We start from the raw sequence: 20,765 nt of genomic DNA on the forward strand, positions 1-20,765 counted from the left end.
TAATTTGATCGTATTAGATGGTGTACCTAATCGAAATGTCTGAAATGTACTGTTGCCCATCCCATTTATGTTAATTAGACCTGCAGTGCTGTTTTCTGCCTCCAAAATAAGGCCAAAAATTGAAAATTACATTTACTGCAGCGGCTCTGTTATTTGCTGTAGGGTGGCTGCGTTACCGATTATATAATTGGCTTTCTCGATTTATCTCTGGTTACACCCAAGCTGTGGATCATGCCGATTAAAATTAAAAAAAGGTAATTGATTTGACTGTCATGATCTAGTGTCCCAGATTTTACATGATATCTCAGGCCTTAAATATTGAAATATATACGTACATAGTATGTAGAATATGCAGCTGTGTATTTTTTTAAATCGATGAAAAGAATTTGGTTTGAGCTGAATTGATGACTCGGTGCACAATGGAAAGGTGAGATGCTTTGATGATGGATTCATTGATTTAAATGGGAAAAGGAATCAATAATAAATGCACTTTTCCTCAGCGTTGGCAAATTGTCTTCCTGAGCTTCTGCCCAGGAGCGTCAATGTTGTTTTCCCCCCCAAAATGTGTGTGTTTTTTTTTTTTTTTCTCCTAATGAGACGCCTGCATGTCCAATGACTTCCTCACTATCAAACTACAAAAGCATTGATTGGTTATTGCCTTGTGCATGTATAGCGGAGCTCCATTGGGTCACCAAATGGCAGCGGGTGAGCGAGCGCTGAGGTGTGTGTGAGGCAGGAAGGCTGGGGGTGGGGGGGAGAACTTCAGAGGCAGAAGAGCTCCCAGGCCCTGAACACAGAGGCGAGGCAGTGGGGGAGCCCCGGCCCCAAATGGTGTTTCATCTCTTCTGCTGGCACACAGAGATGCCTTTATCCTGCCTGTGGGAGTCAGCTTTGAGGGCTTCCTCTGATCCTGGTGGCTCTTCCTTTGTCACCCCTGCGCTCCCTCACCTGAGCTCTGCTTGGGCCTCGGCTGCCTTATTTCTAATGCAGTGTGTTTCTCTTTACACGCCAACCTTCTTTGCGGTCTTTCGACTTTTGTTTCCTATCAGGTCAGAAAGAGACATAGTAGGTATTTTGAATGGACTTTGTGTGGTTGCTCACCATTTAGTTTTTCTTTTGTGTATTTTTGATGGCTCTTGGCTGAGGAACCAGAGCGAATGGCGCTGTCTTCCTGAATTGTTCCGAGAGCTTTGTTATGGAGGCCAGAGCATCCCTTTTTAAAATGTAATGCAAGCCTTCACTACTCCACCCTTCATTCTCTAGCAAATATGAAACTAACCAGCCAATGCTTCTGAGTCACCTTTTTCAATTTGTCCTTCACGTGCGTAATTGTTGCAGAAGATCAGGCAGATGCTCAATATAGCTATAGTTGGAGGAGGGACTCTGATTTATTCTAGGAAAGTCATTCCGGTGTGTTGTTACTCAAACAATGTGATGTATACAAAGCGTGCAAAGTTCTTACCTTACTGTAAGCAACTGATCAGACAGTGTTATGTAGCTGGACATTTGATTTGTAGCCACTGGCTGATGAATAACCTTGAGAACTTTTGAAAATGTCATAGATCTGGCGAAGGAAAGAAGTTTGATGTAGAAAAGAAATGGGCTTGTTGTCATGCGCTTTATCTCAGCAATTGCGAGATTCAGTGTCCTGCATGTTTTCCTTGTGCCTGCTTGATTCATCTTCTATCTTTGTCTCACTCTCCTAACTCATGAGAAATAATAATAATGTGCAGTATAAAGTAGAAACTTGAATCATGACTAACTCATGTCAATGCTTTCTTCTAAGCCACTTAATTAAATTCATGTCGGACACCTTTTGGCTTTCGTAAAAAAGTTTATACAAGTCACGGTGGATTTAGTCCTGGATTAAACAAAGTAATGTAATCTTCTGTTTCCATGTCATTAAAACAGATCTCGCTCCAGAGATCCCGAATGTTTCCGAAATGTGACGGGACATGCACTGCAAGCATATCAGGTGTCTCCAGTGCTTTTAACCCGCCCGAATCTTGGACTATCGACTGATTCATTACAAAGGAAAGATTTCATTGGAAGGACCTTAATCTTCTGAGTGCTGGTAGTCTTGCTCTCCTGGTATCTTCCACTTCCAGAATTGAAGCTTGATAGTGAAAGGTAGAGAAAAAGAGCTTTATGGAAGCACCAGTTTGTCCTGTGAATTTCAAACTTGATAGTTTTACTTTTTTGTTGTACTATGTATAATGACAATAAAAGGCTTTCTAATTCTGAAGTACACAAACATGATCCTGGAATAGGGAGTGTAGGTCTTGCAGTATGGAGTAGAGGACCAAGTTGACTGCATCATCTACAGACCATTTGGCTCTCGTTCGTATCTGTGCAAACTTTACACAGATAATAAGTCACTTGATTGAAGTCATTCCGAACGTTGATCTTCTTTTAGAGCAGTGGCTGCCCATTCTAAATTGCCTCCCAAGAGTATCCCGCCACCTAATCTTGGCTACCTTTGAATGTACGTACCTGCAGCCTTTTTTTGCTTTGGCTACCTTTGTGCTGGTGGCCTGCATGCGGGAAGAAAGATAGTGAGAGAAAAATCTTTTTCCAAAAATGTCTGTCTGCCCCTCGACATAACAGGACCGGTTTTCATTTCAATCAAGCTGCGTTAATTCCTTTGCCAGCCTTCTGCACTCCCTCTTGGCTTCTGCTGGACTGTGGTCAAGCAAGATCTCTCCCTTTTTGCTCCAGCTGTTGTGCTTTAAATCTATCCGTCCTATTGTGGACATCCTTTTTGATGGCTTTGCCACGTTTCTCAATTGAAGATGGCCTCTCTTGCTTTGGCCTTGACTGTGTGTTTTTGAGATATTGCTTTGCCTGCTTTCCATCTGATCTCATCTGATCTGATCTGATGCTGACCTGCCCTCAAATGCCAAACTGCTGTTAAGAATCAACATTTCTATGCTTGCTATCTCTGGCTAAGATTGTTATACTTGATCAAAATGAGATTCTCCTTCTGGAAAACAGTCCATCCTTATCTGTTTTACCGTAAAAGTCAGGATGGTGCTTGCTTTTTGTGCATCGTTTCACCGCGACAATTGGAAATGACTTCTGCATTTCATCTAGCCCAGAGACCGGAGACCCCCAAACACACCCCTTCCTTCACTACCTTCATTGGGCCCAGCTTGAAATGAACTATCCTTGACATAATGCTAAAAAGAAAAGTGTGTGTGTGTGTGTGTGTGTGGGTGGGGGGGGGGTCTCGAGTCAAAGGGGGCAGTGAGCAAAATATCCCATTGGGAGGGCAGGGAGTGAAGAGGGACTGGTTCTCTCCCCCAGACATTAGGCTTTTTAAGTACCCCATCCCCCACAACACACATGCACTCGCGCTGAAGAGGCTTTGCATTCTGGATGAGGAGGTTGGAGTTCCTATTGTGGAGAAGCACATCAGACTGTTTTCATGCCATTGTGTCCTTTTTTTTTTCCTGCATGTGTATGAATAAAAGCGGGGCCGTGGTAAATGGCAGGCCCAAACACAACGGTTTTGCAGTTCTTAGAGTATTTTTTGCTTTTTCTCCAAAATGCGGATGTAGTGTAGAGTTCTGTTCTTCAACAAAGTCCGTGTGGAGGTCCGAAAAGTGACTATTTGAGCTTTCGTTCATTCCCAAGGCTTGCAATCTTCTCATATTTTGTCCTGTCATTTACACTGGAACGATTGATTTCCTGAGATCACACAGTTGAGAAGGTCAAGTAGGTCTTGACTTTGTTCATCAAAGCTTCTACCCCCTGCAGTGTCTCCCGCTTTTGCAAAACCTAAAACGCCATCCCATCAACTTCATATAATACTCACTGACTGGTTGTTGTCTGAAAGAAATGAGTCATCACTGTTTCAGGTGTCGTATCCTTGCAGCCAGCCCAGCCCAGCCCAGCCCAGCCCTACGTGTTGTGGCCGCTGACTACCTACCCCCAAAGTTCCTGGAATGCTCTTAGCTTTGAATAACAGTCATCAAGACTACTTTGTTTTGTTAGACTTGCCGACGTCATTTGAATGTCAAGTGGATTAGCTCGGAGCAACAGGCAGTTCCTAGTTCATTGTGAAAAGTGTTTGAACATCATTTCTCCTTGGAATGAATGAATAGAGCATGTTTGGGAAAAACATGTGTTGCCTTCTCCATGACTTGCAGTACATCCTAATTGAAACGGACATCGTGACCCAAATAGAAATCGTTACCTTATTTTGTCAATAGTTATACGTATATTAAAAAAAAATAGTCATGTCACTCAGCAAAGAAATAAAGCAGTAGGTGTTTCGAGACCGAAATAAATGTATTAAGTGAGGCTGGTTCTGCTGATTCTTTGATTGTCTTCTCCAGCTGCCTCTGTGGCTTTTCCTTGTTTTGCATGTCATGTTTGGTTACATTTCATGGCTGTAAAACAAAAACAGAATGCGGAAAAGGGTGAAAAAAACCACCATTTTGCGACTTGTTCGTTCACCAACATTCTTCTTTTTTTTAAAAAAAAAATAACCTATGACCTACTTTTTGAAACCCCCTGCTGCTTTATATCTGGGAGTAATTACTATTAATGATTTCACATTTAGCGTCTTTATTATTGAAGCTTTTGAATGAATGATGTCTTGAATTTGATCTTTGCATCCATTTTACATGTCTGCTCTTTACTTGCCACAATATCTTGTTGGATTGTGTTTTGAGCAAGACATCCATTTCTTACATGATAGAGGACTATTGACAGGACATTACAATGTTTACGTGTCCCTTTGGTCATCACATCAACAGGCCAGCTGGCTGAAAAGTTAATCCCACAGTGTCAATGAGTGAAAGGACTTTTCCTCACACTCTGTGGCAATGCTCGAAGTGTGTGTGTGTGTGCGCTTGTGCTGCTGCGGTATTAACGTGTCTGTTTACATTCCTTCGCATGCAGGTGTGTTGGACAGGCTTGAGTAATCGTCAGACAATGAAGAATTGGCAGGCTTTTTTTTTTTTTATTATCATGGGGGAAGCAATGTCTTCTAGAAAGGCCATGCATGAAAGCAACACAGTGTCTGTTTTTCAATTGAGAAATGATCTACAGAGGAGGAGGTAGGAATGGCTCAGTTCATGTCTATTTTTAATCTGTCCCTCCCTCGCTTGTCCCCAACACTCGTCTTCCTGCTTTTCATTTACCAAACTCTATTTAGCACATCTGTACACTGTGCGTGTATTTGATTTGGCTTTATGGCTTCCTGCTGCAAGTACAACACATCGAGTGTTCTCACTGGAAACTACCAATGGCCTGCCTGCATGCCTGCCTGCGTGTGTGTAGTAGTTGTGTTTAGAATTAGGTCAACATCAAATACGACCAGGCTTTATCATTTTAGTTTTTGGAAGTTGTTTAATTCTGGGAAGCGTTAACTTTGTATGCGTGTAAAATGTCAGTCTCAGGCTATATGGCTGATTTTGTGTGTACAGTTTGTGTCTATATTTTCTTTACTCACCACAGCGCCCCAAGTTGCCTTCCCCGCTACACAGAGTTGCCAACACAAATTCTAAAGCCAGTTAATCATTCTACATCTTAAAGATTACTCCGCTTCACCGTGTTCAACTTTACAGGAGCCCATTTTATTACACAGCTCACAGTTGTCTGATTGATATTGCCATTTATGATCTTCAGCAACAAAGAGGACGTCTCTTCCTCCACCCTTTGGTTTGTGTAGGATTAGTCGAAACACACCGCACATGGAATGAATATCAAATAAGATTTACTTCAGAGCTATTATGATAATCGAGGTGTCCTTGTGGTTATTGGGAAGGAAGAATTGTGGCTAAAATCAGGCTAATTGTGTGTGCGTGTTTGTAAAATGGTTAAACATTTCCAGCATTCTTTCATTTGAATTTGCTACCAAAATTCAAAAAATACTCTGAAGAGGAGCAATTTCAATTTTTAAAAGTGCCTTCAGACTTCATAAGTCTGCTTGTAGTGGAACCAGTGTGACCATTGTGAAGTTTATTTTCATTCTTGTTCAATCTGACATTTTATCACCATAATGGACAAGCCCAGGTATGCGACCTTGAGCTTTCTTTGGAACGTTTTCACGTTGGCTCTACTTTAGCAGCGAGTTGTTACTCCCAGGATGCAAAGTGGGCCTGCCGCTGTTTAATGTAGGCGCAAAATGGAAAACTGTCCTCACAAACTGCGATTTGAAACCTAAAATTAAAATTGTGTCAAATAGAATTTAGAAAATGATGTAATGTATCCAATCTGCTGCACAAAGAAGCCCCAGAGATCACAGCAGGTTGTTGCTGGTGTGCAAGACAGACGTTGACGACGTAGGCAGGGAGAAGTCCCACATTCAAAATGGTAGACAGCTCCCAAGGTGGTCGACAACAGCCAGGCTAGGGGCCCATTCATACGAGGGAGGACGCCTGAGGGTGAAAACGCCAAAATATGTCATTGCAAGTGACGGAGGCTTGAATACGGCAACATCTGAAAGCACCCTTTGGGAAAAGTTCAACCCGCTCCGCTGTCGGGTTCCCGTATACACGGCACAAAACTCAGCTGGTGTACATGTTTCCGTCACATCCGTGTGGCGCTACGAGGAAGTCAACAAACATGCGTGACGACATTCGGCCGTCGCCACCCGCAAATTGTTGCAGGACGGCCCGGTCTCTTTTCCTCGTGACTGTTTCTATATGCCTTTCCTTTTCTACGCTGTCCTCCCCCCAAAATGTCTCCAGCTCCTGTCCCCTCTGCCCTCCTCCACCCAGCCCCAACATGTGGAAAGCATTATTTTCTGTCTGGTGGAGAGGGTGAGCAAATATCCCCGGACGAGACTGAGAACTGCATCATGAGGACACTTGCCTGACCTTAACACTATTTAGAAAAAAAAAAAAAGGGTATTTGTTATTTCAGAACCATAGCACCTGACAGACTGCAAGCAATTTATATTTTTTTCTCGAGCCAAGATACAATTAGTCCTAAATCTCTACCTTTTCTGAACCCACCAAAAATGCCCCATTTCTCACTCGTTGTGTATTTTGGTCTATTTCCTGTTTTACTCTGCAAAGAGCAGGACATATATTGTTTGTTTTATATATACTATATCATGGTGTCACTCTTTCAACTTTGTATTTTTTGTGTGTGGGGGGGGGGGGGGGGAAGTAAAGGGAGGGAGAAAGTCATGGCACAGGGTCGTAGAAAAGGGGGAGCATTGCACACACATCAGAGGCAAAGCTCTAATGCTGCATTCCTAGCTTCAGCTGTTTGTAGTGCAATGAGTGGCTGGGAGCAGAAAGGAAAAGGAATACAACAAAGGAGAATGAATCAGGCTGCAGTTCATTCAGTCTGCCAGTTGAATTAAATCTAATATCTAGAACAGTTTGCCTCAACGGATAAAGGGTACCTCTGTGAATACTCCATATGAGTGGGGCCACATTTTGGTTTCAGTCAACATTTGCTTGGGCCCCACCAAAGCGATATAGCCATTGTGCCATTTTCACACGAAAAAAACATGTCCGACTGATCAACACACCCCAAGGACAGGATTAGTGTGCTTGTGCCCGCCCATGTAACTCCAGATTAATGTGGCACATAATGATACTCTGTTCTGTCCTTTTGTTTCCATTTCCCTCATGGTTCATACACGGATGGATCTACCTAGACGTCTTACTCTGACTGTTAGCATTTTTGGACTATATTCCAGAATATATGTATAACAACCATAATACAAGAATCAGTTTAAAGCAAAAGAGTCACCACTTGATGGTGTCCCCTTGAAAGTCTAGCAAATGAGAACCAATTAAAAGGATTCCATGTGAACAGCTGGGTTCCTTGCTTCAACTGCTTGTTTGGCCGTTTTGGAAGAAAACATAATCCCCGTATCTGCTCCACCAGAATGAGTGAAACAAGCTAGCTTTGGGGAATTCTCTTCATGTTTATGGTGAGAATTCCTCTGAACTAATCATCTGTGGTTAGGTTAACCCCTAGGCGGAGGGATTTAAGAACTGGTTTAGTGATACAAAAGAGACCGACCGCCCTGTCATCAATAGAGTAGATTGTGAACATTTGGAGCTATTGTCCCATGAGTGCATATTAAATTTCACCCCAGTTTAGCCTGAACTTTGTAAAAGAACCAGGCTGACATCATCGATTCTCAAAACTATGCTATGTAAATTGATTGTCCTGATTTTTGGTTTTTTTTTTTTACAATCTGATTTTTTTTCTTGAACACTTTGAAACGTACATTCCTTCTTGAGTTGTGTTTTTGTACTGGACGGCTGTGGACAAGTCAGTGTTTGTTTGATTGTGGGTCAGGGGAGGCCATGAGGCCACAATGACCTAAGCAACTTCAGGCCTCTCAGGTTTCAGAGGCCAGCATTCCTCCCTGGCTACACCATAGCTGTGAAAACCACGACGCAGCTCCAACAACAAACACTGGAGGCACTGGAGGGGATAGAAAGAAAGAAAGAAAGAAAGACGGCTAATCAACAGCAGCTTCACTTTTAACATTGTTTGTCTTTGCATGTTCCTGTTTATTTGATGTTTGGAAAAAGCCCTGTCCTCGCTTGTTGTTGTTTTGCACCAAGGCTGCGAAAGAACAATACACTGTTTGACTCGACGCCAAACATTTTGCTTATAAGCAAGGTAGCCCCACTTTTTCTCCAGAGCTAGTGGAAGCAATGCTTTAAATTCTGCTGATGTTTAGAAAATCAGGTGACACCTTTGAGTTAGCTCAGGGGGAAGAAAGTTTGTAGCCAATCATAACAATCTGCAAGGAATCGAGTTCATTAGGCGTGCAATGTAAAAACGGTTCTGTGTTCCGTCTAAGAGGCTGCAGTGGAATGAGGCCATTTTAGGCCTTGTCATGACAATAATCATAGGAGGCAACAGGGCTTTTTCAAATTGGATCCAAATATTGATCTAAGCTCACTGTTTTGTTCCCTCTCGTTTTCTTTGCAGAGGATTTTCAACTCGTTTGTGTACACGGAGAAGACATCAAATGGAGAGTCAGAAGTCCAGCAGGTGAGTAACAACTTCTCACAGATGCTCTGTTGGTCTTGTCTAAGGTACCATTGATTATAAATGCAAGGCACATACACATTGCTAGTCACGTTATCCAGCTGGTTGAAGGCAAGACGAGGTGATTTAAAAGGGAATTGAAATTCTGCAGCTGCCGCCGCCGCCGTCATCTCATTGGCTTTGACGTCGTGCCTGTGTTTTGACACTCTTGCGTTGTCCTCAGACACACTTACAAGTGACAGCCACATTCATTAATAGGCAAGGTAAATGGGAACTGCAGGAATTTCTTTGTTTGTTTTGAGAATACGACATAATCCACCATTTTAAAAAGCAGACCATCTCGTGTTGCGCTCGTCGATGTTAGCGGACGACCAACAATTCCAGATTGAAACGTGAGCCAATCGGAAGGCCTTGCCGTGGTGTTGCGCTCATGCGGTTTCCGTCCCGGCCGGCCCTGCTCATGCCTATATTAACCTCAAGCATGCGCTCGCTCGCTTGCTCGCTCGCTCTCTCCCAAATAAGAGCCAGCAGTGGCTGTGGCTGAATGTTGTCTGGCAGTCATCAAAATCCGCAGCGTAAGATTTCAAAGTGTAGATGTGCCACTGCAAACGCCCAACACACACACACACACACGCACGCACACACACTCTGGTTGGTGAGTAGAGAGGAGCAGTGTGTTTGCAACAGTGTACCTGTAGAGCGCAGGTTGGAATGGCTTTCTTTGTCTGCACTGAGGCAAAGTGTAACCCAAGATTTAGCTCACACGCTCAAAGCTTCTGCTTTGTGTTCAAAGTGGACTCCATCCTCCAACCCAGTCATGGAAACACTTCCCATCTGAACACTGGCCCATTTTCCTTTTTTTATAGAAAGTTTATTGCCACTAATTGCTACGCTGCGACCGACATGATGTGTGTTAGTACATAACACATTTTTGCTGTTAACTTTATTGTCTGTGTGTAAGTGTGCATATCTCAGGAGGTAGTATGTACGGCTGGAACCGTGTTTGTGGTGCTGTGGAAGTAATTGCGGGCTGTGTTCCGCTGACAGAATTTAATGGTTGCGTGATTAGGCGGGCCGTCGGTCAGTGGGTCACTCGGCAGTTTCCTGTTCTTCTTTTGAATTACACCGCTTTAGTTGGCACTGCTGCTAATTATGGAATGTGAACAAAGGGCTTTAGTTAGTGTGGAAGCCAGGGTGAGTTTACGATGTATTGAGCTCAACAGCAGGAGTTATGCCTTTATTATATGTATGTATGTATCCCTCGCTTTGGAGCAATGTTTCCTTTTCACGGCCACGAATAAAATATGTCTTTTCAGCCAAAATGTCGACCGAAAATGACATCACAGTTGCTTGGGGCTCGGGTAACAACCAATCCCAAGCTGGCCTCTGTGTGTTCAAGTGGGCCGACCTATGTAGTTGCAGAGTCTTCCGTTGATCATTGTTGCGCCTCAAACTTGACTGTCTTCCCTTTTTGCAGCTGGCCAAGAAGATTCGAGAGAAGTTCAACCGCTACCTTGACGTGGTGAACAGGAACAAACAGGTGGTGGAGGCCTCGTACACCGCCCACCTTACGTCTCCCCTCACCGCAATACAGGACTGCTGCTCCATACCAACATCTATGATGGAGTGAGTCACTGAATTATTTCCCCATCTACAATTGGAGCCCAATTTCATGTGAAAATAATTGAACACCCAAAAAGCTGTTTTAAAAATCCATTTTCAGCAGGTTGAGTTCCCTTGGGCTTATTACTTTTTGACGGCCCCTCGTTGTTGAGTTTCTTTTCTTCCTGCGTCTTTCTGATGGTTTGTGAAAATGCCTTTCTAGCCTTAATACCCGGGTACAGGCACACTGAAGATTCACCATTCCAGCCAGGCCAGCCACTTACTGAAATCAAGTTGAAAGTAAGGCAAAGGAGAAGTAGCACTTTCACGTATAATCTACAGTGGTGCAGGTTTCTCCCTCCCTCCATGTCTGTCTTCTTCTGGCCGTAAGCAGTTCTTGCTCTCTGATTGTTTGCATTTGCAGTGCAAACTTCACTTGCTCCAAGGTCATCTCAGTCCTGTCTGGCTCAGGACCAACTGTAGCCAAAGCATGTGGATGGATGCACATACGTACGTCCTCCACAGACCAGAGCTTATATTTCCATAGCGTTTACATCATTTCGCAGACAGGCAGTCAGGCTGAGAAAAAAAAAGTAAATGGAGGAGGGCCTGCGTCGGAGTGATGTGGGAACTCATCGGGCCAGTGGAGTCGGTTGCACATAGCAGGATAAAGCAGAGTGTGATAAGTCCAAAAAGTTCAAAGCGTCTTCCCTTGGGGGTGGCAAACTGCTTACATTTTCGCTTGCATGTGCAGGATTGCGAGATACGCGGCGCTCACTCCCTCATTTCGCACATCAGAGCAGCATGCAAATTTGGATAATGCTTTTTCTTTTTTTGGACGCCAGTTTTTCGGATCAAATGTGTTCATATTGATTCATTGGATGATGCATTTTCCATATCCAACATTGGGTCTTTAATCTTGTCAGCTGACACATTTTTATTGCGATTTATGTCATTAGTTGTGTGTCACTCCAAGACGTCATTGCAAGACTTGAAGATTCCATTTTTAATATTTTTATAGGCTTTTGAAGAGGTTTTACTGTCAGCATATTTGTTAGTCACAGTATCAGTTTACCAAAGGGAAAAAAAATCCCGCATAGAGTACTAAAAGAAGATGACACTCGGTCTGTGTGGTCCAATTGAATGCAATCATTGGGATTGCCCTCAACCGTAACAAACAACAAGCATGGGAAATTATGGAAAAAGGAGACAAAATGAACATTTCTACCAAATGTGCTTAAGTCAGTAAAGGTGTGCTGCTGTGCACCTTTTTGGCCATGCAGCTCCTCACATTTTTAAATGTGTCGCACGCCATGAAGGCAAAACGTCATTTGAGTTATTTTAGCTGCTCTCCCGACCAATCGGCCCACTCCTTTGTTATTTATTCATGGAGCAGGAGTGAGTCTTTTCTCCATTCTATAGCAATTGGGCAATTCTATAACAATGCTTTTCAAATGTTATCAAGTCACATTTGGTGTGAGATGAATTCCTATTCAGCGCTCCAGTTGTGTAATTCCCACAATAAGAATCATTTAATTGCATTGAATTGAATCTATTGAATTATGGATGATAGCCGTTACCACAATTGTCGCCATCCCACGTGTGTGCTGCTGCTGCTGCTGCTGCCGCCGCTGCCGCTGCTGCTTTGAAGAATTGAAATTCCACTTTCATTTTGATTTGAGCTCTGGCGCAACAGTCTTGCCTCTTCGGTATAAATTTCCTCCCAGGGATTTTTGATGTTCCGCTCTGCGGGTGCATTTTATTCGAAATAGTCGAGGAAATGTAGCAGGTAAACATGACTGCTTCAGTCAGTCTTTACTACCTACCACCCAAAAGACACCGGACCTTTTTTTTGGTGTGTGTCAGTTTGCAGAAAAGAAGCACAGTCAGTCTGAATACTTCAAGAAATGTGCCAGTCACAATCTTCAGGCTTCTCTCTAATTAGTGCATGGAGAACATTCCCCCTATTGGGCAGGTATATGCGAATCAATGCAAATTCTATTTTGACACAAGATTTCAACGTAAGCATTCTGCAGATGTCAATTGAACAATTAGATTTGTGCAAATAAAATGGTGCTGAAATATTTCAGTGCTCTTGTGTGGTGAGGCAGAAATAGATTTTTGTTTTTCTGCCTTCATTAAGATTCCTGATCAGAATGGAAGCCCCCTTCCAGCTCTCTCTCTCCCTCGTTCGCTCGCTCGCTCGCTCTTGCTCTCGTTACACAGGTTTTGATGTGAAGTTCAAAGCAGCCGCAAATGTATTTTTTATCTGGCGCACATTTTGCTGAGCGTCCTGCCCACACCTTCTATGCAAACCGGATTTAAGGAGAATAGTAATGACTTTGGCCTTATGGGACTCCAAATGACTGAAGTACAAACACGAGCCGTACATCACAGCACCTGCCAATCAAACTGGGCCAGGGCCCGCTCGCTCGCTCGCTCGCTCGGCTAGCAGAGGGAGCCAATAAGTGTGTGTGTGTGTCTGTGTGTGTGTCGAGTCGGACCGAAGTGATGGAAGGATCAAAGCTTTGCAGCCTTGGTGCAGTGCAGAAGCTGCTCCTTCTCTGCATACTTCTCCTCCCCCCTTTGTGCTGTAGAAAGCATTTTCGGTGTTAACATATACAAATGAGATCATCTGGAAAAAGTGCATATTTATTGGAATTTAATTTAGGATTAGGATCAAGTGTGTGTTAAGCGCTATGTAGCATGCGGCTGCAACACTACTGAGCTTTTGGATGCTCTTGCCTAGCCGAGCATCTGTACCGTGTTGCTGTTTCCTTGGCTCCCCACAAACGTGTCACGTCTTTCCGTCATTCTGAGTTTGCTCGGATACTTGAAGTTGTTTTTTAAAACTCAACTTTCCGTGGTTTGGTTAGTCGTTTAAAAAAAAAAAAACACACACAACCTAATCCTTCCCTGAAAACGCATTTGGAGAATTTGTGAAGTTTTTCTTGGGCCGTTTTATGAAAGTGTTGGCAAAGGATAAAGCAGCACAATTTAAAAACCTCAACACTGTGCCATTGAAGATATAAATATAAACACAATAATCCATCTCCAACTTAATGTTCAGCAGCCAAAGTAAGACCTGAATTTCCCCCCCCCCCCCAATGATCATCGTCACACACACATCTGGGTGTGGTGAAATTTGTCCTCTGCATTTAACCCATCCCCATGTGATTTTGATCCATCCCCTGGGGGAGAGGGGAGCAGTGAGCAGCAGCGGTGCCGCGCTCGGGAATCATTTGGTGATCTAACCCCCCAATTCCAACCCTTAATGCTGAGTGCCAAGCAGGGAGGCAATGGGTCCCATTTTTATAGTCTTTGGTATGACCCGGCCGGGGTTTGAACCCACAACCTTCCAGTCTCAGGGCGGACACTCTACTACTGGGCCACTGAGCTTAAATTAACTGTAGTATATTTTCCAAATTTGTAAATGCTTTACAGACATCAGGTCAAAAAAAATGATGTGTAGAAAACAAATTTTATACCAATAAGTGAGGGAGCTTGTTTTCATAGGGTCTCTGTGTTTTCTTAGACGTGCGCCTTTCTTGCAACGATGCTACACAGAGAGCGCTTTCTTCGATACTCGTCCCGTATATATCTGGAAACGTTGCTTTGTTGGGGAAAACACATTTTGGGCACTTTTCCATGGAAAATGTTATTCACCAAGAGTCGTAAATCCTACTTTAATAAGAGGTCTGGGCAACAGATGAATGTAGCTTGAATGAAAAGGGAAAAAAAAACGTCTAACTTTTCACCAGATGTTTTCTTCAATTTCATTTAATTCACAACAAACATTTTTTTTTTTTTTTTTTTACTATTCCCGCCAAGAGCGATGTCGAAATGCTAACACATGCACATTAAGGAGTGCACGCAATACCTGCGACTTGACTTTTATTGGACGTAAAAGTCTGGAGTAGTAAACCTGTTGGTGCTGAGAGAGAAGCCAGAGCTAACAAATGGCTTTGGAAGTCTTCCATAAATTCTTCAATGTTGTGCCTGTTTGTGCTCTTTTTTAGGTTTGATGGAAATTTCAACGCCAATGTGTCCAAGACCATCTGCTGCGACAGACTGTCCCCCACCGTCAACAGCCGAGCTTTCAACCCCGGAAGAGACCTCAACTCGGGTGTGTTTTTTTTTGCAATTGAAGACTCTTGTAATTGTAATGATTGACATCCTATTGTCGATCTAAAGATGGAAAAGATGTGCAGCATTTGTCCTCTTGTTGCTTTCTTGTCTCGTGGCATTTTAATGAGGCCCCGAAACTTTCTTTAATTGCGCCGCCTCACTCCTTCCTTCCACTGCGAGCGGCTGCAAGTCGCTGGCTTTGTGACGGCTGCTCCGCGAGGATAATGTTGACTCTGTGACCCTACGAAAATTCACTTAGTGTTGAGCAAATACAGTTAACCTCGGAGTTTGGAGTTAACGCTGTTTTCTCAGCTTGTCACATGCACACATCCGGACGTGGCGAATCAGAATCATCTTCGTTGGCCAAGTGTGTTCAAAAGGCACAAGGAATTCTAGCTGGTATAGTAAAATGAACATTTAGGACGTGACGCAGAGTTATAAAGGATACTAGCTTTTTGTTTTGATTTGCTAATTGAGACATTTAGAAATCATCTAATGTTTGGCTCTCAACAATAATTATATTTTATTTTTCTATTCATTCATGAAAACTGATGTTATATATGCTTTTACTTTGCAAAACAATTCATCAGTCGCTTCTTTGGGTTGGGACGACGAGCAGCTTATTTCTTCGACAAAGCTTTAAGCTTTTCAAGAACGTATAAAGACTATTCTTTGTCTATTGGACATTGTCCCAGATTTTTTTTTTTTTTCTTTCTTCCAGTCTGTACTTTTGTGTCAAATTCCAGCCTCGCTTTCCCATTGTTCTTGTTAATGCGTGCTTTACATCTGCTCTGGTCTTTAGTCATGTTTATGATCTTCACTTCATCTGGAGGTTTCAATGACCAACTCACACGCCTTTTTTCCCTTTTAAAAACTTTTATAGTCTCGTTGGAAGGCATGTTTTTAACCAGAAGCAAAAATTTGCTGCATGCCATCACATTGATTTCACGCCACCATTACACAAGATGGCTCGTACTTTTGGAATGACATCATCGGTCCCACCAATCCAACGCTTGTCTTCTTTCTGCAGTGTTGGCGGACAATCTCAAATCCAACCCAGGGATCAAGTGGCAGTACTTCAGCTCCGAGGAGGGCATCTTTACAGTGTTCCCGGCCCACAAGTTCCACTGCAAAGGGAGTTATGAACACCGCAGCAGGTACAACACCAACTTTGTGGAGCTTTCGTATGTATCTTTTGTTGGCCACACTTGCCTTCCTTCTTCTTCCTCACACGCTTCCTTCCTTCCTTCCTTCCTTCCTTCCTCTATTTTTGTTTTTTTTGTATTCCTCTTGATTCCTTGTCCTGTCACGCCCAGTGCTCCTCCTCCTCCCTCCCTCACATCACATTGCTGCTTCTGTGCCCGCCTCCACCGCTGCTCGTCATGGCCATCTGCCAAAGCATCTCCTTCTTTTTGCTTTTAGCCATCCAGTGTCACCCAGTGTCTGTATTAGTCTTTTTGCTGTAACCTCTTCCTCAGCCATTCACCTCGATGCCAGTTGCTGTGGGGGGGGGCGGCTGGCGTGCTGGCGGCACGCTGGCGGCATGCTCCGCTCCTTGACCAAACATACCCTTGGCAGGAATGTGGCTGGGTACCACAGTGGAATGTCACACCTCCACTGTTGTGGTTTTTATTTGCGTGCCACTGAAAGAGCTCTCTTTCAATTGCGTCCTTCACCTTTTTCACACTTGCTTGGGGTCAAAGGTGCTATGAAAATTTTCAGACATGTCTTTTGGGTTTTTTTCAGGCTCATAAAATGGCACATATCCGCAAGTGTGATTGTGTTCCTTTTCTTGCTTTGACTGTGAATGAGGCTTTGTTGAGTGCATGACTCCACTTCTCCACCCTGCGTTATTGTCCACGGACCACACACAAACACACACACACCGAGCTAACCCCCTTTAACCCTCCCAAATCCCTTGCACTCCACCCAGCTGTTATGAGCACATAGCGACACACTGAATGAAAAGCATCAAGAGAAATAATGCAGAAATACTATATTTCATATATCGAAATATATTTGAAGTTTAAGTTACATTGCCTTTCGACTGAATTTGCGTGTATTTCCCACAGACCGGTATATGTGTCTGCAGTGCGTCCTCAATCGAAACATCTTGTCGTGATGGTGGATCACGGCGCGTCTGTTACTGAAAGTCAACTTCAAATTGCCAGAGACTCTGCACTGGTTATCCTAAATGCGATCGACGAACACGACAAGGTACGAACGAGCCTTTATGAAATGAGTGTTGTTCCACTGGCCCTCTCCTCGGTGTAACGCTGCCTCCGTCCTTCCCGTCAAGATCGCCGTTCTGTCAGTGGCCGAGATGGTCCGCTCCTGCTCTCTGGACCAGTGCTACAAGAGTTTGCTTTCTCCGGCCACCAGCGAGACCAAGAGAAAGATGAGCACCTTCATCTCCAACATCAAGTCCTCTGATGGCACCACGCAACACGCCGCGGGCTTCCAGAGGGCTTTCCAGCTTCTCCGCAACACCAGCAGCCTCAGCAAGCCTCAGAGCGCCAGTAAGAGAATAACTCTGCGGGACTGCTCACTTGACAAACAAGCTTCTTATCTGCCATTTGCGCTCAGCCACAGACATGGTTATCATCTACCTGTCTTCTGGGATTACATCTCGAGAGTCATCAGAGCCGGAGAAGAAAGCCACGCTGAGTGTGGTCAAAGAAGAGAACAGACACTTCAACAACTCTGTCATGATCCTCACGTATGCACTCATGAATGGTGAGCTCAACTGACCTCTGGAAAACAAAGTATTGGCCCCTTCCACACAAAGGGGCAGATATAAATCATGCATTTTCCAATGTTCATTTTCATTTATTCGTTAAAGCTATTTTGGCTGAAAAGTAAAGCAGCAGATATTGATTAGGCTCAATAATCACCAATGTATTCTCCTGGAATAATTCAAACAACCTCCCTATATTTCCCTCAGAGGGTGAAAAATCAGAATGAATTTGTGCATGACCTACGTATGTGTAGCAGCGACATGCTACTTTATGCGTTGAGAGCAGACTGGATGATAGCAAAGTGCTCAGAAACCTCAAAGGCCTTTTTGTTTTGTCTTTTCCTATTTTATTGTCCACGCTGCCCTTGTAAGTGGCTCCTCTCTCTGCAACACACGCACATACGCTGCATGCATTAGCAAACAAATAATTTTTGCACCCGGGGAATGTAAATGAGGTCCATCTAAGAGGAGAGCCAGTGAGGCTTCAAAGGCCGCATGGCTCATTGTGCTTGTGTGTGACTGACAGAGGACCTCGCCAATTTAAAGAGGTCCGGGATGAAAAGGATGCAAACATCTATCGTCCTGAATTTTATTAGCGATGCGTGTGCTCTCGCTCACGCAGAGATTCTTCATTCAGTTTTGTGAGCCGTGCTGGCTAAAAAAATCCTCACTGTGCTAAAATAGCCAAGGCCACAATTTGATCATTTCCCAACATTAGGTCTGGCTCCTTGAAGATCTTCATTGTTTACTCTGTCAGCAAGAGTTCCTTCCCCTTTGTGTTCATCTGACATTGCCACCCGTGATGACTTTGCCTTGCACGATGAGCCGCAGACGAGCCTCGGCATTAATTAGGGATTTTTGGCTAATCCTGTCACTGACTGGATTGTGGCACACATTCTGCTCTCCGTTGGAGGTGCCAACTGTTCCAGGTGACAGCTGCGGGCGGCACTGGTGGTTATCCCGTCCGGCTACATTTAATGACCGTTAAAGACTTGACTCAACTGTACATTTCCACTGTGGGCTCTATGCTTACATCCCTTTGGCAGTTTGTCTACACGTAGTAATGATCTGGTACTGTTGTTAACGCTGCCATATCTGTCCGCAGAGGGAATCACAGGTCTGAAAGAGCTGGCCTTCCTGCGAGACCTCGCTGAGCAGAATTCCGTCAAGTACGGCGTGGACCGTTTTCCCGTGGCGTCGTCATCCGGCTCAGCCGCAGCGGCGCCCGTGATGCCCGTCGTGAAGGGCAGCATGATGGTGCTCAACCAGCTCAGCAACCTGGAGACCACGGTGGGCCGTTTCTATATCAACCTGCCCAACCGCATGATCGACCTGGTCCGCTTCAGCCTGCCTTACTCCGACCCCATGGGAGACGGTGCGTGCTCCGCACACACACACACACACACACACACACACAAAGTGACAAATAAATGATCTATTTTGATGAGTTTGTTTTGCTGCAGATTTGCTAACTGCAAACATGACAGTAGATTTCATTGACGTGTTTGTGTTGCGAATGCTCGGGGCTGGCCACAAGATAAGATGCCACTGATTTGAAATGTCTCTCTTCAGGCTTTATCATGACTGTGAGTCGGCCGTGTTATTTCGGGAACCTGCTCCTGGGCGTGGTGGGTGTAGACGTCAACTTGGCCTACATTTTGGAGGATGTCACATATTATCAAGACTCTTTGGCGTCATACACCTTCCTCATTGACAACAAAGGTCAGTCCAAACAAAATCTGGTAGCACAACATTCGAATCAGTTATTTTTTTTCCGTTGTCATCTCAATAGTCCAGAGGCCATATTTGTATCGTGTGATGTAAGACAAATCATTTATTTCTGAAGCACCTTGGAGACCATGTCATCATCATTTGCCTCCAGTTTGGCAGGAAATTCAAATCTCTCTATTTTTTTTTTTTTATTTTTTAATGTGGAGTGTTGCATAAGCGCATTTTGTCTTTTCCCAGGTTATACCCTGATGCACCCATCACTAACGCGGCCTTACCTGATGACCGAGCCCCCTCTTCACACAGACATTATCCACTATGAGAACATTCCTGGATTCCATGCGGTGCGACACAACATCCTCAAGTGAGAATACTTGCAGTACTCGAGGAAAGTGACGGTCCATCTGCTGTTTATTGACGAACGCCGCGTACTTCCCGCAGCCTCCCATTGGGCAGTCAGGTGATTGCTGTTCCGGTCAACTCATCGTTGTCGTGGCACACTAACCGGCTCAGAGACAACAGCAAAGATGCGTACAATGTCAGCTATGCTTGGAAGCTGGTAGGTGACGCAGGAGAATACACTCTGCATCTCTTGCATTAACATTCTGAAGAGATTGTAAAATCGAATCTTCTTTTAGGTCCAGGACACGTCGTTCATCCTGTGCATCGTGTACGTGCAGCCAGAGATTCCGGTCAAACAGCTGAAAAATCTCAACACGGCACCCAGCTCCAAGCTGCTGTACCATCGTTTGGACTTGTTGGGTCAGCCCAGCTCTTGCCTCCATTTTAAACAGCTCGCGTCCGTCGGTGAGACCAAGCTCAATTCCCCACAACTCCAAATGTTTTTTGTGTGTGTGTGTGCCGCTATGGTCTCTGAATACCTCTCCGTCCCTTTCTTTGCCTTTCCTTTCTCAGAATCCCCCACAGTGATGCTGGCAGCTGGTAGCTTCTCATCTCCCTATGAGCACCTCAGCCAGCCAGAAACAAAGCGCATGGTGGAGCACTACACAGCCTATCTGAGTGATAACACTCGGCTCATCGCCAACCCAGGCCTCAAGGTAAACAAGGAGGGGGAAAAAAAAAAAAACCCAACATATGCAAGCGATGCCTTCGTTACTTTGTCATCCAAATATTTGTATTCATCACGAATAGCGCAACACTCAATTAGTGTGTGCCTGCAGAAGAGCGAGGAGAGATTTACCTAGAGTGATTGTAATGTAATGAAGCTCTACATCTTTTAAGTTGGGGACAAAAGCCCCATGCTGTTTTGGCAGTCTGTTTGCATTCCTGGTGTGGGGGTGATGTGATGGAGTAAGGGCTTTCAACTGTCTTCAAGGCCCCCCCTCAAGTCCAGATCACATCAGTGAAAAACCTCCGGCCAGTGGGCCAGGTCCAGTCCGGCCAGTGGGCCAGATCCAGTCCGGCATTCGCTGCTGTGACTATTTTGTGACTATTTTCTGAATGTACTCGTCATTATTTGCACAAAAAACAACTTGAACAATTTGGGATACTTATTCAAGGCTTACTAAGTCACAACTTATTTGACCTTTTTTGTGGCAAATTACTAATGTCAAAAACAACAAAAGTC

General features: G+C 44.2%; 1 protein-coding gene across 2 annotated transcripts in view; it reads left to right on the forward strand.

Annotated features, from left to right (window-relative positions):
* cachd1 (cache domain containing 1) overlaps window positions 1-20,765 on the forward strand; it is a 30,392-nt gene that overhangs the window by 1,250 nt on the left and 8,377 nt on the right. Inside the window, exons 1-14 of one of the 2 annotated variants that reach the window (XM_049728487.2) lie at window positions 4,465-5,066; window positions 8,923-8,985; window positions 10,460-10,608; window positions 14,604-14,710; window positions 15,743-15,869; window positions 16,785-16,929; window positions 17,012-17,231; window positions 17,299-17,448; window positions 18,555-18,824; window positions 19,022-19,171; window positions 19,418-19,541; window positions 19,619-19,736; window positions 19,816-19,984; window positions 20,093-20,235. In XM_049728487.2, coding sequence (XP_049584444.1) covers window positions 10,601-10,608; window positions 14,604-14,710; window positions 15,743-15,869; window positions 16,785-16,929; window positions 17,012-17,231; window positions 17,299-17,448; window positions 18,555-18,824; window positions 19,022-19,171; window positions 19,418-19,541; window positions 19,619-19,736; window positions 19,816-19,984; window positions 20,093-20,235 — 1,731 coding nt within the window. In that variant the 5' untranslated portion in view covers window positions 4,465-5,066; window positions 8,923-8,985; window positions 10,460-10,600. Of the gene's footprint in view, window positions 1-4,464; window positions 5,067-8,922; window positions 8,986-10,459; window positions 10,609-14,603; window positions 14,711-15,742; window positions 15,870-16,784; window positions 16,930-17,011; window positions 17,232-17,298; window positions 17,449-18,554; window positions 18,825-19,021; window positions 19,172-19,417; window positions 19,542-19,618; window positions 19,737-19,815; window positions 19,985-20,092; window positions 20,236-20,765 lie in introns of those variants that run through there. The other variant, XM_049728476.1, reaches the window with a different exon arrangement.

The sequence above is a fragment of the Syngnathus scovelli genome, chromosome 10, assembly GCF_024217435.2.
Source record: "Syngnathus scovelli strain Florida chromosome 10, RoL_Ssco_1.2, whole genome shotgun sequence".
Classification (NCBI taxonomy): domain Eukaryota; kingdom Metazoa; phylum Chordata; class Actinopteri; order Syngnathiformes; family Syngnathidae; genus Syngnathus; species Syngnathus scovelli.